The 16,174-nt window shown below is 46.6% G+C and overlaps 1 protein-coding gene across 7 annotated transcripts in view; it reads left to right on the top strand.

Moving 5' to 3' along the window:
- SCUBE3 (signal peptide, CUB domain and EGF like domain containing 3) overlaps window positions 1–16,174 on the top strand; it is a 993,478-nt gene that overhangs the window by 915,280 nt on the left and 62,024 nt on the right. For all 7 annotated transcript variants that reach the window (XM_069238811.1, XM_069238810.1, XM_069238808.1 and 4 more), the window contains 2 exons: window positions 5,552–5,749; window positions 6,441–6,593. In XM_069238811.1, the coding sequence (XP_069094912.1) occupies window positions 5,552–5,749; window positions 6,441–6,593 (351 nt within the window). The remainder of the gene's footprint in view (window positions 1–5,551; window positions 5,750–6,440; window positions 6,594–16,174) is intronic.

Below are 16,174 nucleotides of genomic sequence, written 5' to 3'. Positions count from 1 at the left end.
AGGCAGACATTTGCAAAACAGGTCCCAACTCTGACCATTATGAAAGATGCCTCTCAGACATGACATAATTGGCGAAACCTCATACCTGGGTTTGTTTGGCTTCCAAGGAAGCACAACAACATATACATTTTCTTAACTTTAGAACCATAGACCATGGACCATGTGTTAAATGCTTTTCTCAATCAGGTGAAAAGGGAGATAGGTCACATTTTCATAGACAATATAACAGTTATATTTACTGTGTAGGTGAGATACTGCTTTACAATTGATGAACAGCATGTAGGGTCAGATGTACGAAACCATTTCACTGTTGCAAAGCATGTGACTAACTAAATCACAGGGTTTGCGACCACTAAAGCACTAAATAGCTTTTTAGAAAAATTTATTTATCCTATTTTGTGATTTTTTTAAGTGCTTACCAAATTGCAAAATGGGTTTAGAAATGCATAATAAATTTTCATTTGGAAGCAGCGTGTATAGGGTATCTTCCAAATTGTGATTTGCAGTGCTATGCTTCAGTGGTCTGCAACTGTGGTTTCGGTTGCAAACCATTGATAGGTCACAAACTCCCACTGGAAGTAGTAATTAATTCGCAATGGGGAAACCCTTTCTCTCGGGTGAATGTAAAAAAAAAGTTTGTGCTACAGTGGGCAATTGTCTAGGGGACTGCTGGCAACTCCTCAAATACATTTTTTAAAAGAAGTATTTTTTTAAAACACAGCCTCATTTCTTTTAAGAAAAACAGGCTGCCTTTGAAAAAATATATTTAAAAAGCGATCACAGGCATGGTGGTCTGCAGACCTTACATGCCATCATTCCTCTGATGGCAACGAATTGGAGACAGTTTGTAGTCTAACTCATGAGTCGTATTGATGTAGGTAGGACTGCAACCAATCCGAATAGTGACTTTGTGAACAGACCTAATAGTACATCCAGAATAATTTGCAAGAAATTGGTGCACAATTTGCAGCCACAATTTATAAGTCGATTCTTAGTTTATCTGGTTTCTAGTTACTTACTTGTAACGATAGTTCTCTCTAAGGAGATTGCCATTGATTGTTATAAGCACTAAAATGTCCCACCCAGGTGCTGGGATCCTGGAGCACTTCTTTAAAATATGTCTTTTTGGGTGTACATGTTCACCTTTCTTCAGTAAGGCCTGGAGAAACTGTTAAGACATTCATTTTTTGCAGCCTATAAGGACTTTGATCCAGTGAAGGTCCAAGAAGAAGTGATTCTTCCATATTTACTTTACCTGGCCAAATCAAGCTTGCAGCTCTCTTCTAGGTACCCCTCTCCCCTGAATCCCCGGCTGTCACTGCTTCCAAGCTCCTTTAGTTTGCCCTCTGACCATCATGGGCACCCAGTGGGAGGCAAGATATGCCAAATCCTGCCACACTGGTGGTCAGTGACATCAGGTTCTACAGATCGTCCAAAGGGGCTGCTCCCTATGCTTTGTTACTACCCCACCACCCATGCCTCCCACTTACGGTCGGCTGACAGAGGACCACCTCTTCTTGCTCCATTAAGAAGTGCAGTCTTTCGTGCCAGAGCAAGGGAACCATAGATAGAGTGTCTGCATCAGACATAGGTCATGGTTTTATTCCTGCTTCTTTTTGGTGCTGAAGAAGGATGGAGGTCTTCATCATATCCTAGACCTCTTCTTGAAAAAGGAGAAGTCCAAGATGTCCCAGGCAGTCATCCTCCACCTTCAGAGAGTGGCAAACCTCCTGCATTAGCTAGAATCACTATCAACTTGCCAAGGTCACATCTAACTCCCTCCCATATGCTTCCTTTCATCAGAGCCGTTCGTGACTCAGTGAAGTTTCGGGCATATCCTCCCAAATGGCGAGACCACGATATTCGAGCAATGATTCCAATCCTCTATCCTGGATTTAATGAAACCCACTCTGATGCTGTTGGGTTTCATGACTCATTCATTCATTGACATATGCGGGCTCTGCAGTGTGACCCGTAGGCCTAGTGGGCACTGCATCATGGGAACCTCTTCAACATGGTCCAGATCTCAGAGAGAACTGCAGAAGATCTGCAGTGGTGGCTAACGAACCCCGACCAGGTCAGTGGTAGACTCCTTCCCAACTACAGCTGACTGTTGTCACAGATGCGTCACTCCTGCAGTGGTGCAACCATCTGGGAGAGGTGGGGCTCAGAGGAGAGTCCAAACTCCACATCAACCTGCTGGAGCTTCAGGTGATTCGTTTGGCACTGAGAGTCTTTCTTTATCGATCAGGGGAAGGCTGGTGCCGGTGTTCATGGACAACACCACCACCATATTCTACTGCAAGAAGCAGGGCGTAGTGGGGTCATGAACCCTCTGTCAGTGGCCCTGTCTCTCTGGTCATAGCTGAAACCTCAGCTCATTTCCCTGGTTGTTCAACGCCTGGAGGTCTCTCTGAACACGAAAGTGGACAAACTCAAACGAAGATGCTTTGCAGCTCACAGATGACATCTCCATCTAGAGTTGTTGAAAGGTCTCTTTCAGCAATGAGGAGCTTTGGTTAGATCTGATCACTACTGCAGAGAATGAGCAATGTCAGCAGTTTTGCAAGCTGAAATTTCCAAGGTGACTCTTGCTCAGAGACACTTTTCATCTCAAGTGGAACTTTAGCCTCCTCTGCATCCTTCCACCAATACCACTCCTGCCCAGAGTTCTTAAGAAGATCAGGAACAACCGGACCCAAGTAATCTTTGTGGCTCCGGATTGGGCACGTAGCGTCTGGTATGCTGAGCTGTTGAGCATGACCATTTGCCATTCAGTTAGGCTGCCTCTTTGAGAGGATCTTCAGTGACAGCAACATGGGAGAGACCTGCACCCGAACCTCCACACCCTCCGCCTTCATCTGTGGAGATTCAGCAGTGACAGCTGACAGTTTTTGACCTTCCTCCCAAAGTCTGTAATGCTATTCTGGCAGCCAGGGGTCTCTCCACCAAGTCGGTATAGTATACGCCTGTCGTTGGGATAGGTTTGTGTCATGGTGTGCTCCCCACAACATTGACTACCTTTCTGCACCTTTATCCCAGGTGCCCTTGTTGGCTTTATGTTTAGCCCAGCAGGGCTCTGCCATGGGCACAGCTAAGGGTTATCTCTCTGCCATATCAGTATTTTTGCGGTTGTCAGACCAACCTTCTCTCTTTAAGTTACCTGTTGTGGCTCGGTTCCTTAAAGCACTAAACTTATTTACATGCAATTGCCCAAAAGGTAATATTTCAAAGCGCACATGATGAATTAGTAAAATGATTAGAAAGAAACTAGGTTGGTGATTAACTGAGCCAGTGGGACTCAGGGGATCCCGTGGCCCAGGAGCAAGAGCCTTCACACACCCATTTGGGTGTCATGCTTCATCCTCAGGCTTGCTCCTCGTTGGGCCGGCAATGCAGTGCTCAACGGGCCACTCAGAGGAAGCCCTTTTCTGGTGATATTTTTAATGCTGAGAGTGGAGTTAACAGATGTGGGTGCTCTTAGTGTAGACTGGTGTCAAAGCGATACCAAAAAGGGTCCTTTAATTGAATGGCTCTCTTGTTATGATTTAAAAAATCCTCAACGATTATTCAGAGAACCCCTCTCGTATATATTTCAAAATTATTGATAGCCAATTTGCAAGCCCAAAGACAGCGGAGGCCAGAGATTTGGTGGTATTTAAAGCACGTCTGGCAGATGATAAGTGGGTGCAGCTGTGCTGCGAAAGGCAGAAGACGTGGTTAGGCAGTAACCCAGCCCACGCCCATAGCCGCACTGCTGTCGCCATCTTAAAATGATGCAAGTTTACAAAATACAAAATAAATGTTAAAAAAGGAAGACTTGTTCACAGCCACAGTCTTTTTTTGGAATGGGGCTGAAAAACAAAGACAGCGAAAATTGATCACCATACTACTAAGGTTTCTTTTAGATATGAACAGCAACTGACGTGTGGATGGGGCTGTTTAATAGGATACACAACGGTCGCCGTCATGGAGAGGTGTCTCATTCAACTCAATCAGAGTCCTAACCTGCCCAAGGACTCCACCGGGGCACAGAAAGGACCACAACATAGGCCACAAAACGGTCATCATCTTGGAAAGGTGCTGATAACTAAAACCTGGTTATAATTGCTCCTTAATATTATCCCTGAAATTGGGATATGGAGGGTACTCTTGATTTCGAAAGAAAGAAGAGGGGGCAGCCGGTATGATTTGTATTGGCCTCCTACAGGAACTAGAGTCAGAAAGTCTGTATGATCTGCCTTGTGAAAGATGCAGGGACTTAAAAAAATTATTTTCGGTAGCATGGTGACCACTTTTTTTGGTCTCGACAATGAACCATTCTTTGTTTTTCAGCCGCATTCCAAAAAAAGACTATGGGTATGAGCAGGTCTTCCTTTTTCTGACATTTATTTTGTATTTTTGTAAACTTATATTCTTCTAAGATGGCGGGGGCAGTGCGGCTATAGGGGTGGGCTGGGTTATTGCCTAGCCTCGCCGCATTCCTTTCGCAGCAGGGCTGCACTCGCTTACCATCAACCAGACGTGCTTTAAATACCGCCCTCTCTCTGGCCCTCTCCCTGGCCTCCATTGTCTTCCGGCTTGCGGTGAGGGGTAGGTTGCAGCACACTTCGCAACGAAATACCGCAAGTACAGGACTCTGCCTCACAGAGTCCAAAACATTTTTGTGTCTCATTAGATTTGAAATACAAATGAGAGGGGTTCTCTGAGTAATCATTGAGGCTTTACATCTTTCATCTCTCCAGTTTATTTTTGCAGCTAAATGTGGTCCTCTGCTTTGACCCAGGTAGCACTCTACTGTCCTGAATGGATTGAGCAAGTACATGAAACAATTATGACATCTGTCAGGCAGCATTGTGGGCTTCAATGCACTTGTTCAGGTCTGTTATGGTGGGCACGTTGCCTGTTCAGTCCTGCAGAACTTTCTAATTTAATTGGTTTACAGTCCCACCTCCGTGAAGGTACTGCTTGGGTAACTACTCTAAGGTAAGGAATCTGCAGCTAGAAGTCTCGATCAGAAGAACAAGTTACTTACCTTTTGGTAACGCCTTATCTGGTAGAGACTATATCTCACTGCAAATTCCTCACCAACCCTAGCATCCTTCCTGTTCTGCAAACATGTAACGGTGCAAAGGACACCCTTTTCAGGGCCTTAGATTATCACACATACCCTGGTGAATCTCCTAATTAGCCCTTCATGTCACTCACTGGTAGGGCACCAGGATATTTTTGTAAGAATGTCTTCTGACATAAATATTGTGTCCTAGATATAATTGACCACTGCTTCTAACAATAGAAATTCTACACACAGTGGGACAATCATTTCTTATATTATATTTAGGGCACGATAATTATGTCAGGCAATATTTTTGACAATGATATTCTGATATAAAAGCCTGTCACTCATTTGACTGTCACTCTTTCGCTGCTGCACTTATCAGACACCTTGATGGCTTTTCACCCAAGCTCTGGTGCACTTGCTTTTATTCTGATTTTAACACGCTTAATGACCTTTCATCTAATTATTTCCTGTTGTGCATTCTGATTACAGATCGGCAGTGTGGAGGGGAGTTAGGGGAATTCACTGGATACATTGAGTCCCCTAACTATCCAGGGAACTACCCAGCCCATGTGGAGTGCACCTGGAATATCAACCCACCCCCGAAACGAAAGATTCTCATCGTGGTGCCTGAAATTTTCTTGCCCTCGGAGGATGAATGTGGAGATGTTCTTGTTATGCGTAAAAACTGTACGTTTGTAACTAATGTCCGGCAGGACTTATTTGTGCACCTATTTTGTAACATGGTAGGCTAAAGCGGTGGCCCTGAGTCTAAAAGATAGCCAACTTAAGTTCGGCTTAGGTTATATTTAAGTGTAATTGAAGCAATGTGTGTGCTGCTGGTGGAAGAGTAGGCATGATGTATGCACCAGCTTCAAGTGTTTTGACTCTTCATAACTTACCAAGAGTCCTCGTCTGGTCCTAGGATGAGGAACACTCTCCTAGCAAATTATAAAAGTGGTGATGGATCGAGGTTGATCACAATAAAAAAAAAGTCAGAAGTTTGGACGAGATCTGAGTGAGGATAAAGATTGAGTGCAAAATTAGAATGGACGGGTAGTTTGAGGGAGATGGCTGGAAGGTGGAGTGCATATATGGAGAGTGGGGATAATAGTGGCCTTTCAATACGGGCACAGTGAAAATGGATGGAGGTTTAAGTAAAGATGGGGGCAAGGCAGATAAAGAAAAGATAGAGGGAAGCTGAAGAAAACAGTAGATAGCTCAGGACGAGGATTGGTATGGTCAAAGCAAGCAGATTGAAGGACATCTGGGACAGTAAAAGGTTGAGTACAGTGAGGATGGATGGAGAGCAGGTAGAGAAGGGATGGAGGTTTAAGTGAGAATAAAGGGAGCATATAAGCATGCTTTACTTTCTTTGCAGCTTCTCCTTCTTCAATTACAACCTATGAAACATGCCAGACCTATGAACGTCCTATTGCCTTCACTGCCAGATCCCGCAAACTTTGGATAAACTTTAAAACAAACGAAGCAAACAGTGCCCGTGGCTTCCAGGTTCCTTATGTGACATATGATGGTAAGGATTCCACTTTTTCTTGAAAAAGTCTTTGTTTGTATTTTGTATTTTCTGTAGAAGAGTGAATGCCATACAATTCTCCCTTTATCCTCCCTAAAGTCCACTGCATGCTTTACATCTGTGTTGATCCTGTCTGTCAGCATCATGTCTCCCCATTCTCTCCTTATGTTGCCCTAATGTCCAAATTATTTTATTTCTCACTTTTGTTTTCTCAGTACGGGCCATCCATTTTGCAGGACATATCTGGCAAAAATCTGTAAGTGGAGAATAGGTTTAAAGAGGTGATTGAGGCATAGTAGTAGAAGAGTACTATAAGAGGAAAATAAAAACAATTATATTTTGAATAGTTTGCCACAATAAATATTCCTGTTGTGGATATGCTGCAATAGTGATATTTTCTCATCGAATTGTTCCTTGAGTTAAACCATTGTGGCTGAGTTACTTGTGCAACCTGTAGTTCTACATCATATGATCCTCACTGATAGTCCTAAACTTAGAAAATTTCCGACCATGTGCTGGGATCCTGGAACACTTTCTATTAAATTTCAATTTGTAGTTGGAGGTAGACAGCTCTCTGCCCATAGTGTGATAGTACCTCAGTAATCTGCAAGACAGGCCAGCTTTTACTGCATTTTTCCTTATTTAGAAAAAAAGGTTACTCAATAACACAATATGCCCACATTTCAGCACCTAAGTGAATAACACTATTACCTACATTAAGGAGAGCGAAAAATGAAGAAAAAGATGCCTGTCTAGTCAAAATTGTAGAGGCTGCAGAGTACAATACACTATTACTTTAGGAAGCCAGCAGCTTCCCCTTCCCAGCACTCTACTGGGAGTCAGCCTCACAGCCTCAGCTCTTTTTTCCAGCTCGTGCTGGGTGGATCTGAGAACACTCTCTGGATTACTTTACACATTTTTTCCTCAGTTTTGTCTATAAAATGTAGGCGTTTTGTTTGTCATTTGATATATTTTGAGACAATTTATCTGGTTCACTCATTTTTTTCCATCAACAAGGAAAGTTTTTCACTCAAATGCTGTCTGTCTCTCTTCGTGAAATGTCCCGCGTGTGGGCAAAAAAAGGCTTCTTCAGACCCTCACACTGTGGTGTGTTTTCCTGCCCTGCCTCACATTCTGTTAAAGAGTGAATATTTTTTCAAAAACTGCGCTTTAATACAGGGAGGACATTTGCCTCGGAGGGAAGCTTCAGAGCATGTGAGCAGAAGAAGAAAAGAGAAAGCAGAAGAAAAAGAACAGAGAGGGGACTCCCTCTTCTGACACTAGACCATCTCAGGAAAAAGACTCCCACAGAGGGAGATCTAAAGAGAGAGAAGGTGGAAAAAACTGCCACCACCATCCAATCACGCCTGTCATACCCAAGAGCACTGGTCTACACTGACTCAGATGTCAGCACCGGCCTGCTCACCATCGAAAAGTACAAAGACAGCGCCACCGACATCAACTCTGGCACCGCACGTACTGTTGCTGGTAGGTGAAGACTGACATATCCTTTACCAATGCCAAAAACGGTAAGCAAAAGCTGAGAGCAAGTCTCTTATTTGGTGAATACTCAATGCTAAAGAGGCACCGTCAGTCTACATCAAGGAGGTAAGCGTCTATACTATCAATGTCAAGATTGCTGTTGAGACAGATACCTGACATTGACAAGATCAATATCAAGGCACTCTGTGTCTTCCATTTTTTCCATTTCTTCATAGCCACAGCATCAGTCCTAGCAGAAAGATTCACATTCATTACCTAGACAAGGAGTCCCTAACAAGTCAATTGCAAGCTTCCAGGAGCTCGTCGCCTACCTTTGAGTAGATCACTGTCTCGAGTATGCAGCTGCATACCTGTCGTTTCTGCATTTTTAAATTCTGTGCACTTGTCCTGTGATGCAGGGAAAGGTGACAAAACCATCACGCATACCACCCTCTCCTTAAATAAACAATTATGCTACCTTAGAATTATGCCTGACCATAAAAAAATGTGACAGATCATAATACACTGTTTGAAAACTATAACTCAGAAATATATTGCTTTCGTAAACTTTTATTTAATTAAAATCAGTATGAAATATTTGCATGGTTATTACACTACATCCAAAAACACACATTTAACAGAGTTGAACTACATTTATTTCTCTCATAGGGGGTCTTCATTGATAGTCACTAAGGAGAGAAAGAAAAAATGGAGAGGAAGAGAAAGATGTAGAGAAAAAATGGAAAAGAAAGCAAAAGAAAAAAGAACAGCTTTTTACCTTTAACTCCAGTTCCTCGCTGGGGAATCCACATTGAAGTCATAATCACTGAATAGTCCCGCACACATGCAGGGACCCCAGAGCATTTCTCCACAATATCCCTTCTTAAGTGTAATGTTTGCCTTGCTTTGGGAAGACCTGCAGAGTCACTTAATAGCGAAACATTGTATGCAGCCTATGGGGGTTTTTCTATATTGACCCAATTCCTCATCTTAAAGTCAAAAAAGGGACCAGGAAAATTATATATAGATATAATGTCCTGATGTTGTTGGAAGACAGCATAAATGGCTTTCACAAAACCTTTTTGATGGAGTAGAATGATGAAGTAAAGCAGGGCAGTGTAGCCCCATAAGCTGTCTATATGAGTGAAAATTAGAGACTGTACTTTCAAGGACCCAGGGAACACCACTATTCCATCATGCTCGGCAGGTGGCATTAGCTTTAGTTCTTTTTCCCGGCTCCTGCTGACAGGATCCTCGAGCATTGATCTCGGCCTTTTTTAGGCTTTTGTTCCACAAAATTCACATAGAATTTGTTGACATCTGTTTCATTTGAAAATGTTCATCTCTCCATAGCCTTTTCTTCATTTTTCTGACAGAAAAGTGAAGTATTTAGGCAAACAAAATGCCATCTTTGTGTGACAAATGCTCTGCCTGTGGGAGAAAAGAAGGACAAAACGATCTCCCTTGAAGTCTATATCATCTGCCTTCCGTCAAGTCATGTTCCTGACTCGTGCCACCACTGCAGGACCTTCCTTGCCTAATAGGAGGGAAAACCTTCTTTAACCCTTCTAGAAAAATGTTTATTACAGGGATTTTGAAAAAAGAGGTTTGTGGAGGACATTTTCTGTAAGCGGTAAGCTGCTAGGTGAACCTTTATGGAAGAGAATTGCAAGCCAGATTTAGCCAAGTGTAGCAGGTATGGAAGAATTACCTCCTCTTGGCAAGATGTAGGGTCCACGTTCTTAGAGGAACTCCACATGCAAAATATCTTCCACTTGAAGACATATGAGGAACGGGTAGAAGGCCGCTTAGCCTCTTTAAGGATCGCCATACAGTTGTGTGGCAGGTTCAAATGTCAGTATTGTACTAGCTCAGGAGCCATGCCGCCAAATTCAAGGAGGAGAGGTTGGGATGAACTATCTGGCTCTGAATTTCGTTAAAAGATCCGGTCAGCAAGGCAGTTTGAGATGTGGACACTGTGACTGGTGCAGGAACCTCTTGAACCAATACATAAGGCTTCCCTGCAGCATCTTTCTTGGAAAATGGCTTTCTAGTAGCGATAGCATCAGCTCACAGGGTTAGCGAGATCCAAGACCTATGCTCTTGTGATCTGTACATAGTCTTCCATTCTAACAAAGTGGTTATGAGGACTCACTCAAAATTCTTTCCTAATGTTGTTTCAGATTTCCATGTCAACCTGACAATTTTGTTACCAACTTTCTTTCAGAATCCCTCTACTCCAGCTAATAGGTCTCTTCCTTCCGTAGATGTGAGGAGAGTTTTGAGATTCTACCTTGATAAGACACGTGCCATCTGTAATTCAAACCAACTTTTTATCAACTATGGGCCAGTTTGCACAGGTTTAGCCACATGTAAACAGTCCATCTCCTCAGTGGATAGTTTCTTGGATTCTGATGTGCTATCAAAAAGATAACAAGAAAAGCCCACTCCGCTAGAGGTAAAGCGGGCTACTGCTGCATCTGATAAAGACTTCTAGTTGCAGATTCCTTACCGTATTCCTTACCTTAGAATTTTCCCCCAGGCGTCAAACTGGATCCGGAGATTTTTCTTCGAGCATTACCCTTGCGAGTCGGTAGGTGGCGTCGGTCGATTCCGTAGGCATCGTAGGCGTCGTGGTCACCGTGATGATGTCTGGAGTAGTACATAGACGCCACCCTCGCGCAGTGACGTCAGTTCTTTTCTTTCCACGTCACGTGCTGATCTGGAGAAGAGCTACCCTGGCTACATTTTGGCCGAATTTTACCGTTTTGTCAAGTTTTTTGTGTGTGACTTTGGTGTGTCGAGGATGTCCCCGAAGACCGGGTTCAAGCCTTGTGAGGACTGCCATCGGACGATGTCAGTGATGGATCCTCATTGCGTTTGTCTGTGGTGCCTCGAGAGCGACCACGACCCGAAGTCGTGCTCCGAGTGCCAGGCCATGCACCCGAAGGCTTTGAGTCTGGTCCCTAAAGCTAATGGTGGCCTGGCACTTGACTCCGCATAGGTCCCGGTCTCGCTCGAGAGGAAGGTCTCGAGATCGGTTGAGGAGTCATCACCACTCGTCTTCGTCTAAATCCTTGGGTCAAGGTAAGAATAAGAAGAAGTCGAAGAAGTCCCATTGCTCTCCGATTTTGCCCCGTCGCTCGGCCGACGCAACGCGGGAAGAGCTTCCACGCACTAGGCCTCTGTCCTCAGAGCCTGCGTCTGGGTCAGCTCCGTGCTTCCCTGAGTTTCCCAGAGCCGGAGCAACCCCAGCCCAACTAAAAGAGTTTTACGAGGCCATGCGCCTTATATTTGGGCGGGCCGACCCCGATACAGGGCCTTTGGGCCCAAGGGGTTCGGCTTGAGGGGCTTTGGGTCCCGCACCGGCGACTTTCGCCCCGGCCACCGAGGTCACCTCTGGATCCGTTCACGGATCCACACCGGCGCCGGTCGCACCTTTGAGACCTTCCCTGGCGCTGGGTCAATTAACAATGCTCCCGACGTCGGTGGTGCCCACTATCGACGTCGACCCAATTCTTATCCCCGACGACTCGGAGTCAGAGTGGCGTCTGCTGACGCTGCTTTTGGCTTTGGTGGGGCCTAATCACCCCAGGTCGGATTCTGACCCTATTTCCTATGGGTACGAATATGGGGAGGAATTGGAGGGGTGCTTGGACCCTTATGAATACCAGTATGACCCTGCTATGGACTGGGCACAGGAATTGGACGAAGCCAGTGGTCTGGATACTTCTCGTGACACTGGCATGCTGTCTCCTCCTACCGTGGCTACGGCGGAGGGAGCAACTTATGGTATGGTGGTCAGTAGGGCAGCTGAGGTCCTTGGCCTTGAGCTTCCTACTGTAGAGGTCAGATCTAATCTCCTGACGGAGGTGCTTCAGCCTGGGGCTTCTGCTTCAGAACCCATTTTGCCATTTAATGAAGCCCTTACCGATGTCCTTTTGGGTACATGGTCAAAACCCAACACAGGGGCTCCTGTAAATAGGACAGTCGCAAGCCGCCATCAGCCCGCTCTGAACGACTCTAAATTCCTGTCCCAACACCCCACGCCTGAGAGTCTTGTTATCCAGGCTTCCTCTTCTTCAGGGACGTTCTCTTCCACACCCCCTGATAGGAAATCCAAAAGGCTGGAACAGTTTGGTAAGAAGTTGTTTTGTTCCTCCAATTTAGCGTGCGGTCTTTTGGGCCGCTATACCACTCCTTGTGGGATAAGGTTGCGCAAGTCCTGCCGCAGATACCGGAGGAGGCCCGTGATATTGTCTCCCAAGCAGTGAACGATTGGACACACGCGGCAAAGTTCACGATCCATTGTGGGCTGGATATGACCGACTCTCTGGGCAGATCGGTTGCTCCGACAGTGGCCTTTTCGGCGCCACGCCTGGTTACGAACTTCTGGTTTCTCGGGGGATGTCCAACAGTCACTCATGGACATGACCTTTGATGGCACCCGTCTCTTCGGAGACAAAGTGGACTCAGCCTTGGAGAGATTCCTGGGCTACAGCTCGGTCCCTCAGTCTTTCCTCAGCCCCTCGCCCACCACAGTCCATTTTTCACCCCTTTTGTGGACACGGGAGAGGCGCCCTGTTGTGTCCTCCACACAGCCACGTGCCACGCACGCTGGTCAGCATATGCGTGCCCGAGAACGCAGAATCCCACGTGGCCGTGAGACAAGGAACCAGAGGTCTGTTCAGTCCACCTCTGCCCCCGCTGCAGCCTCCAAACCCTCCTAGTCCGTCCCCTCACTCCCGTCCAGTTGGAGGCAGGATTCGCCATCACCTGCCCCACTGGGAACATATCACCACGGATGGGTGGGTTTTGCAGATCGTTCGAAAGGGCTACTCCCACCCTTTCGAATCTGCTCCACCACACATGTCATCATCCTTCAATCACCTTCCGGAGGATCATTTGGCGCTTCTCCACCAGGAAGTCGCAGCTCTCTTAGCCAAGGGAGCTCTAGAAAAGGTCCCTGTGCCAGAAGTAGGTTGTGGTTGTTATTCCCGCTACTTTCTGACACCAAAGAAGGACAAGGGCTTACATTCTATCCTAGACCTGCGGGACCTAAACTACTGCCTCAAGAAGGAGAAATTCAAAATGCTCACCCTGGCTCAGGTTCTGTCTTCCTTAGACCCAGGAGACTAGATGGTAGTGTTGGACGTGCAGGACGCTTATTTCCACATCCCCATCCTGCCTGCCCACAGACATTACCTACGATTCGTGGTAGGTCACGAGCACTTTCGGTTTACCATGCTCCCCTTCGGCCTTACCAGTGCCCCTCAGGTGTTCACGGAAGTGATGGCGGTGGTTGGTGCTCATTTGCGCAGGTTAGGGGTTTCAGTCTTACCCTACCTTGACAACTGGCTGTTAAAGGCAGACTCGTCCCAGAAAGTCGTCTCCCAACTTCATGACTACGGCGAACCTCCTGCACACGCTGGGGTTTACTATCAACGTGCCGAAGTAACACCTGACTCCCTCTCAGTCGCTCCCTTTTATCGGGGCAGTTCTGGACACAGTGCAGTTTCGGGCTTATCCTCCCGACAAACGAGTCCAAGACATTCAGGCTATGATTCCGATCTTTCGGCCTTGGTCTTGGGTTTTGGTGAGATTGACTCTGAAGCTTCTGGGCCTCATGGCTTCCTGCATCCTGCTAGTAACACATGCCAGATGGCATGTGCGGGCTCTGCAGTGGGACCTGAAGATCCAGTGGGTGCAGCATCAGGGGAATCTATCCGACCTTGTCCAGATCTCGGAGGGAACTGCGAAAGACCTGCAGTGGTGGCTTTCGAATCCAAATTGGGCCCACAGCAGATCACTCTCCCTTGCCCAACCAGATCTCTCTATAGTGACAGATGCGTTACTTATGGGGAGAGGCGGGGATCAGAGGCCTCTGGTCTCCGGCAGAGTCAGGGCTCCATATAAATCTGCTGGAGCTCCGGGGGATCAGGCTTGCGTTGAAAGCATTTCTTCCCTCTCTCAAAGGGAAAGTAGTGCAGGTGTTCACGGACAATACTACCGCCATGTGGTACTCCAACAAACAGGGCGGAGTAGGGTCCTGGACCCTTTGTCAGGTGGCACTACGCCTCTGGACATGGCTGGAACATCAGGGCATTACCCTGATGGTTCAACTTCTGGCGGGCTCCCTCAACACCAGAGCGGATAAACTCACCCATCGATGCACAGCCGATCACGAATGGCGTCTCCATCCGGTGGTGGCGCAAGCACTCTTTCAGCAGTGGGGAGAGCCTTGGTTAGATCTGTTCGCCTCTGCAGAGAACGTGCAATGTCAGCTGTTTTGCATGTTGGAGTTCCCAAGGCAGCACTCGCTCGGAGATGCTTTTCGTCTCGAATGGAACTCCGGCCTCCTTTACGCCTTCCCGCCTATCCCTCTTCTGCCCACAGTTCTCAAGAAAATCAAGAACGATCAGGCCCAAGTCATCTTGGTGGCTCCGGACTGGGCTCGAAGGGTGTGAAATCCAGAGCTATTGAGCATGTCCATCGATCCTCCACTCAGACTGCCTCTTCAGGTGGATCTTCTGGCGCAGCAACATGGGAGGGTTCTTCACCTGAACCTGTCCAACCACCGCCTTCATGCATGGAGAGTGAGCGGCAACAGTTGACGGCTTTTGCCCTTCCACCCGAAGACTGCAATGTTATCTTGGCAGCCTGGCGTCCCTCGACTAAAACTGTATACGACTGCCGTTGGAATACGTTTGTGGCATGGTGTACCAACAAATCTGTTGATCCCCTTTCTGCCCCTCTGTCAGAGGTTCTTTTGTTCATTCTTTCCTTAGCCCAGCAGGGCTCTGTTTTGGGCACCCTTAAAGGGTATTTATCTGCCATTTCCTCCTTTCTTAGGCTACCTGATCAGCCCTCACGCTTTAAATCTCCTATTGTGAGTAGGTTCTTAAAAGGGCTCATCCATTTATTTCCTCCCACTCCATTTATCATGCCTCAGTGGGACCTTAATTTTGTACAAACTTATTTGATGTGTACCCCCTTTGAGCCAATGCATAATTGTCCCTTGCAGCTCCTCACCTTCAAAACTGTCTTTCTGGTCGCTATCACCTCTGCTCACAGGGTGAGTGAGCTTCAGGCCCTTTCCTCAAAACCTCCATACTTGTCTGTGCACCCTGACAAAGTAGAGTTGCACACTAGAGCTTCCTTCCTTCCTAAGGTGGTTACACCCTTTCATTTAGGCCAGTCCATCACTTTGCCTATCTTCTACGCACCCCCACATCCTTCCCATGAGGAGGAGACTCCACCGCCTGGACCCAAAAAGATGGTTGGCGTTCTACCTCAATCGTACTAAAGATTTCCGGGTGGACGATCAACTCTTCGTTGGGTATGTGGGTGCGAAAAAAGGGAAGGAGGTGCAAAAGCGTATCATCTCTCGATGGGTGCTTCTTTGCTTCAAAATGTGCTATGCTTTGGCCAAGAAGCAACCTCCTGAAGGCTTGCGTGCTCATTCCATCAGAGCAACTACTGCTTTCACTGTGTTCGCACGCTGAGTTACTGTCCTGGATATCTGCCATGCAGCTACGTTGGCATCCCTGCATACGTTTGCTAAGCATTACTGCCTGGATAGTCAGGTCCGTCGAGACGGCTATTTTGGTTGTTCAGTCCTGCAGGACTTTCTTGTATGATCTTGGTTCACAGCCCACCACCGAGGATGGCATTGCTTGGGTATCTATTCTGAGGTAAGGAATCTGCAACTAGAAGTCTCTAGCAGATGTACAAGTTACTTACCTTCGGTAATGAAATATGTGGTAGAGACATATTCTAGTTGCAGATTCCTTACCGCCACCCATCCTCCCGCTTGCGAACTGATTTCTAGGGACAGGGATTCCCCCTTTCAGGTCCTTAGCTCTGGCGTACCAATCTCAGTGTTCTTAGCAGCTCTGAGCTCTGGTGTGGAAAATCGTTAAAAGAAACTGATGTCACTGTGCAAGGGCGGTGTCTATGTACTACTCCCAATGTCATCACGGTGACCACGATGCCTACGACATCTGCGGAGTCGACCGACACCACCTACCGACGCGCAAGGGTATTGCTGGAAGAAAAATCTCTGGATCTAGTCTGACGCCTAGGGGAAAATTCTAAGG

This window comes from Pleurodeles waltl, chromosome 6 (assembly GCF_031143425.1).
Source record: "Pleurodeles waltl isolate 20211129_DDA chromosome 6, aPleWal1.hap1.20221129, whole genome shotgun sequence".
In the NCBI taxonomy this organism is placed as follows: domain Eukaryota; kingdom Metazoa; phylum Chordata; class Amphibia; order Caudata; family Salamandridae; genus Pleurodeles; species Pleurodeles waltl.
The sequence above is the reverse complement of the archived record's forward strand: the minus strand, read 5'-3'. Positions and strand labels throughout refer to the sequence as shown.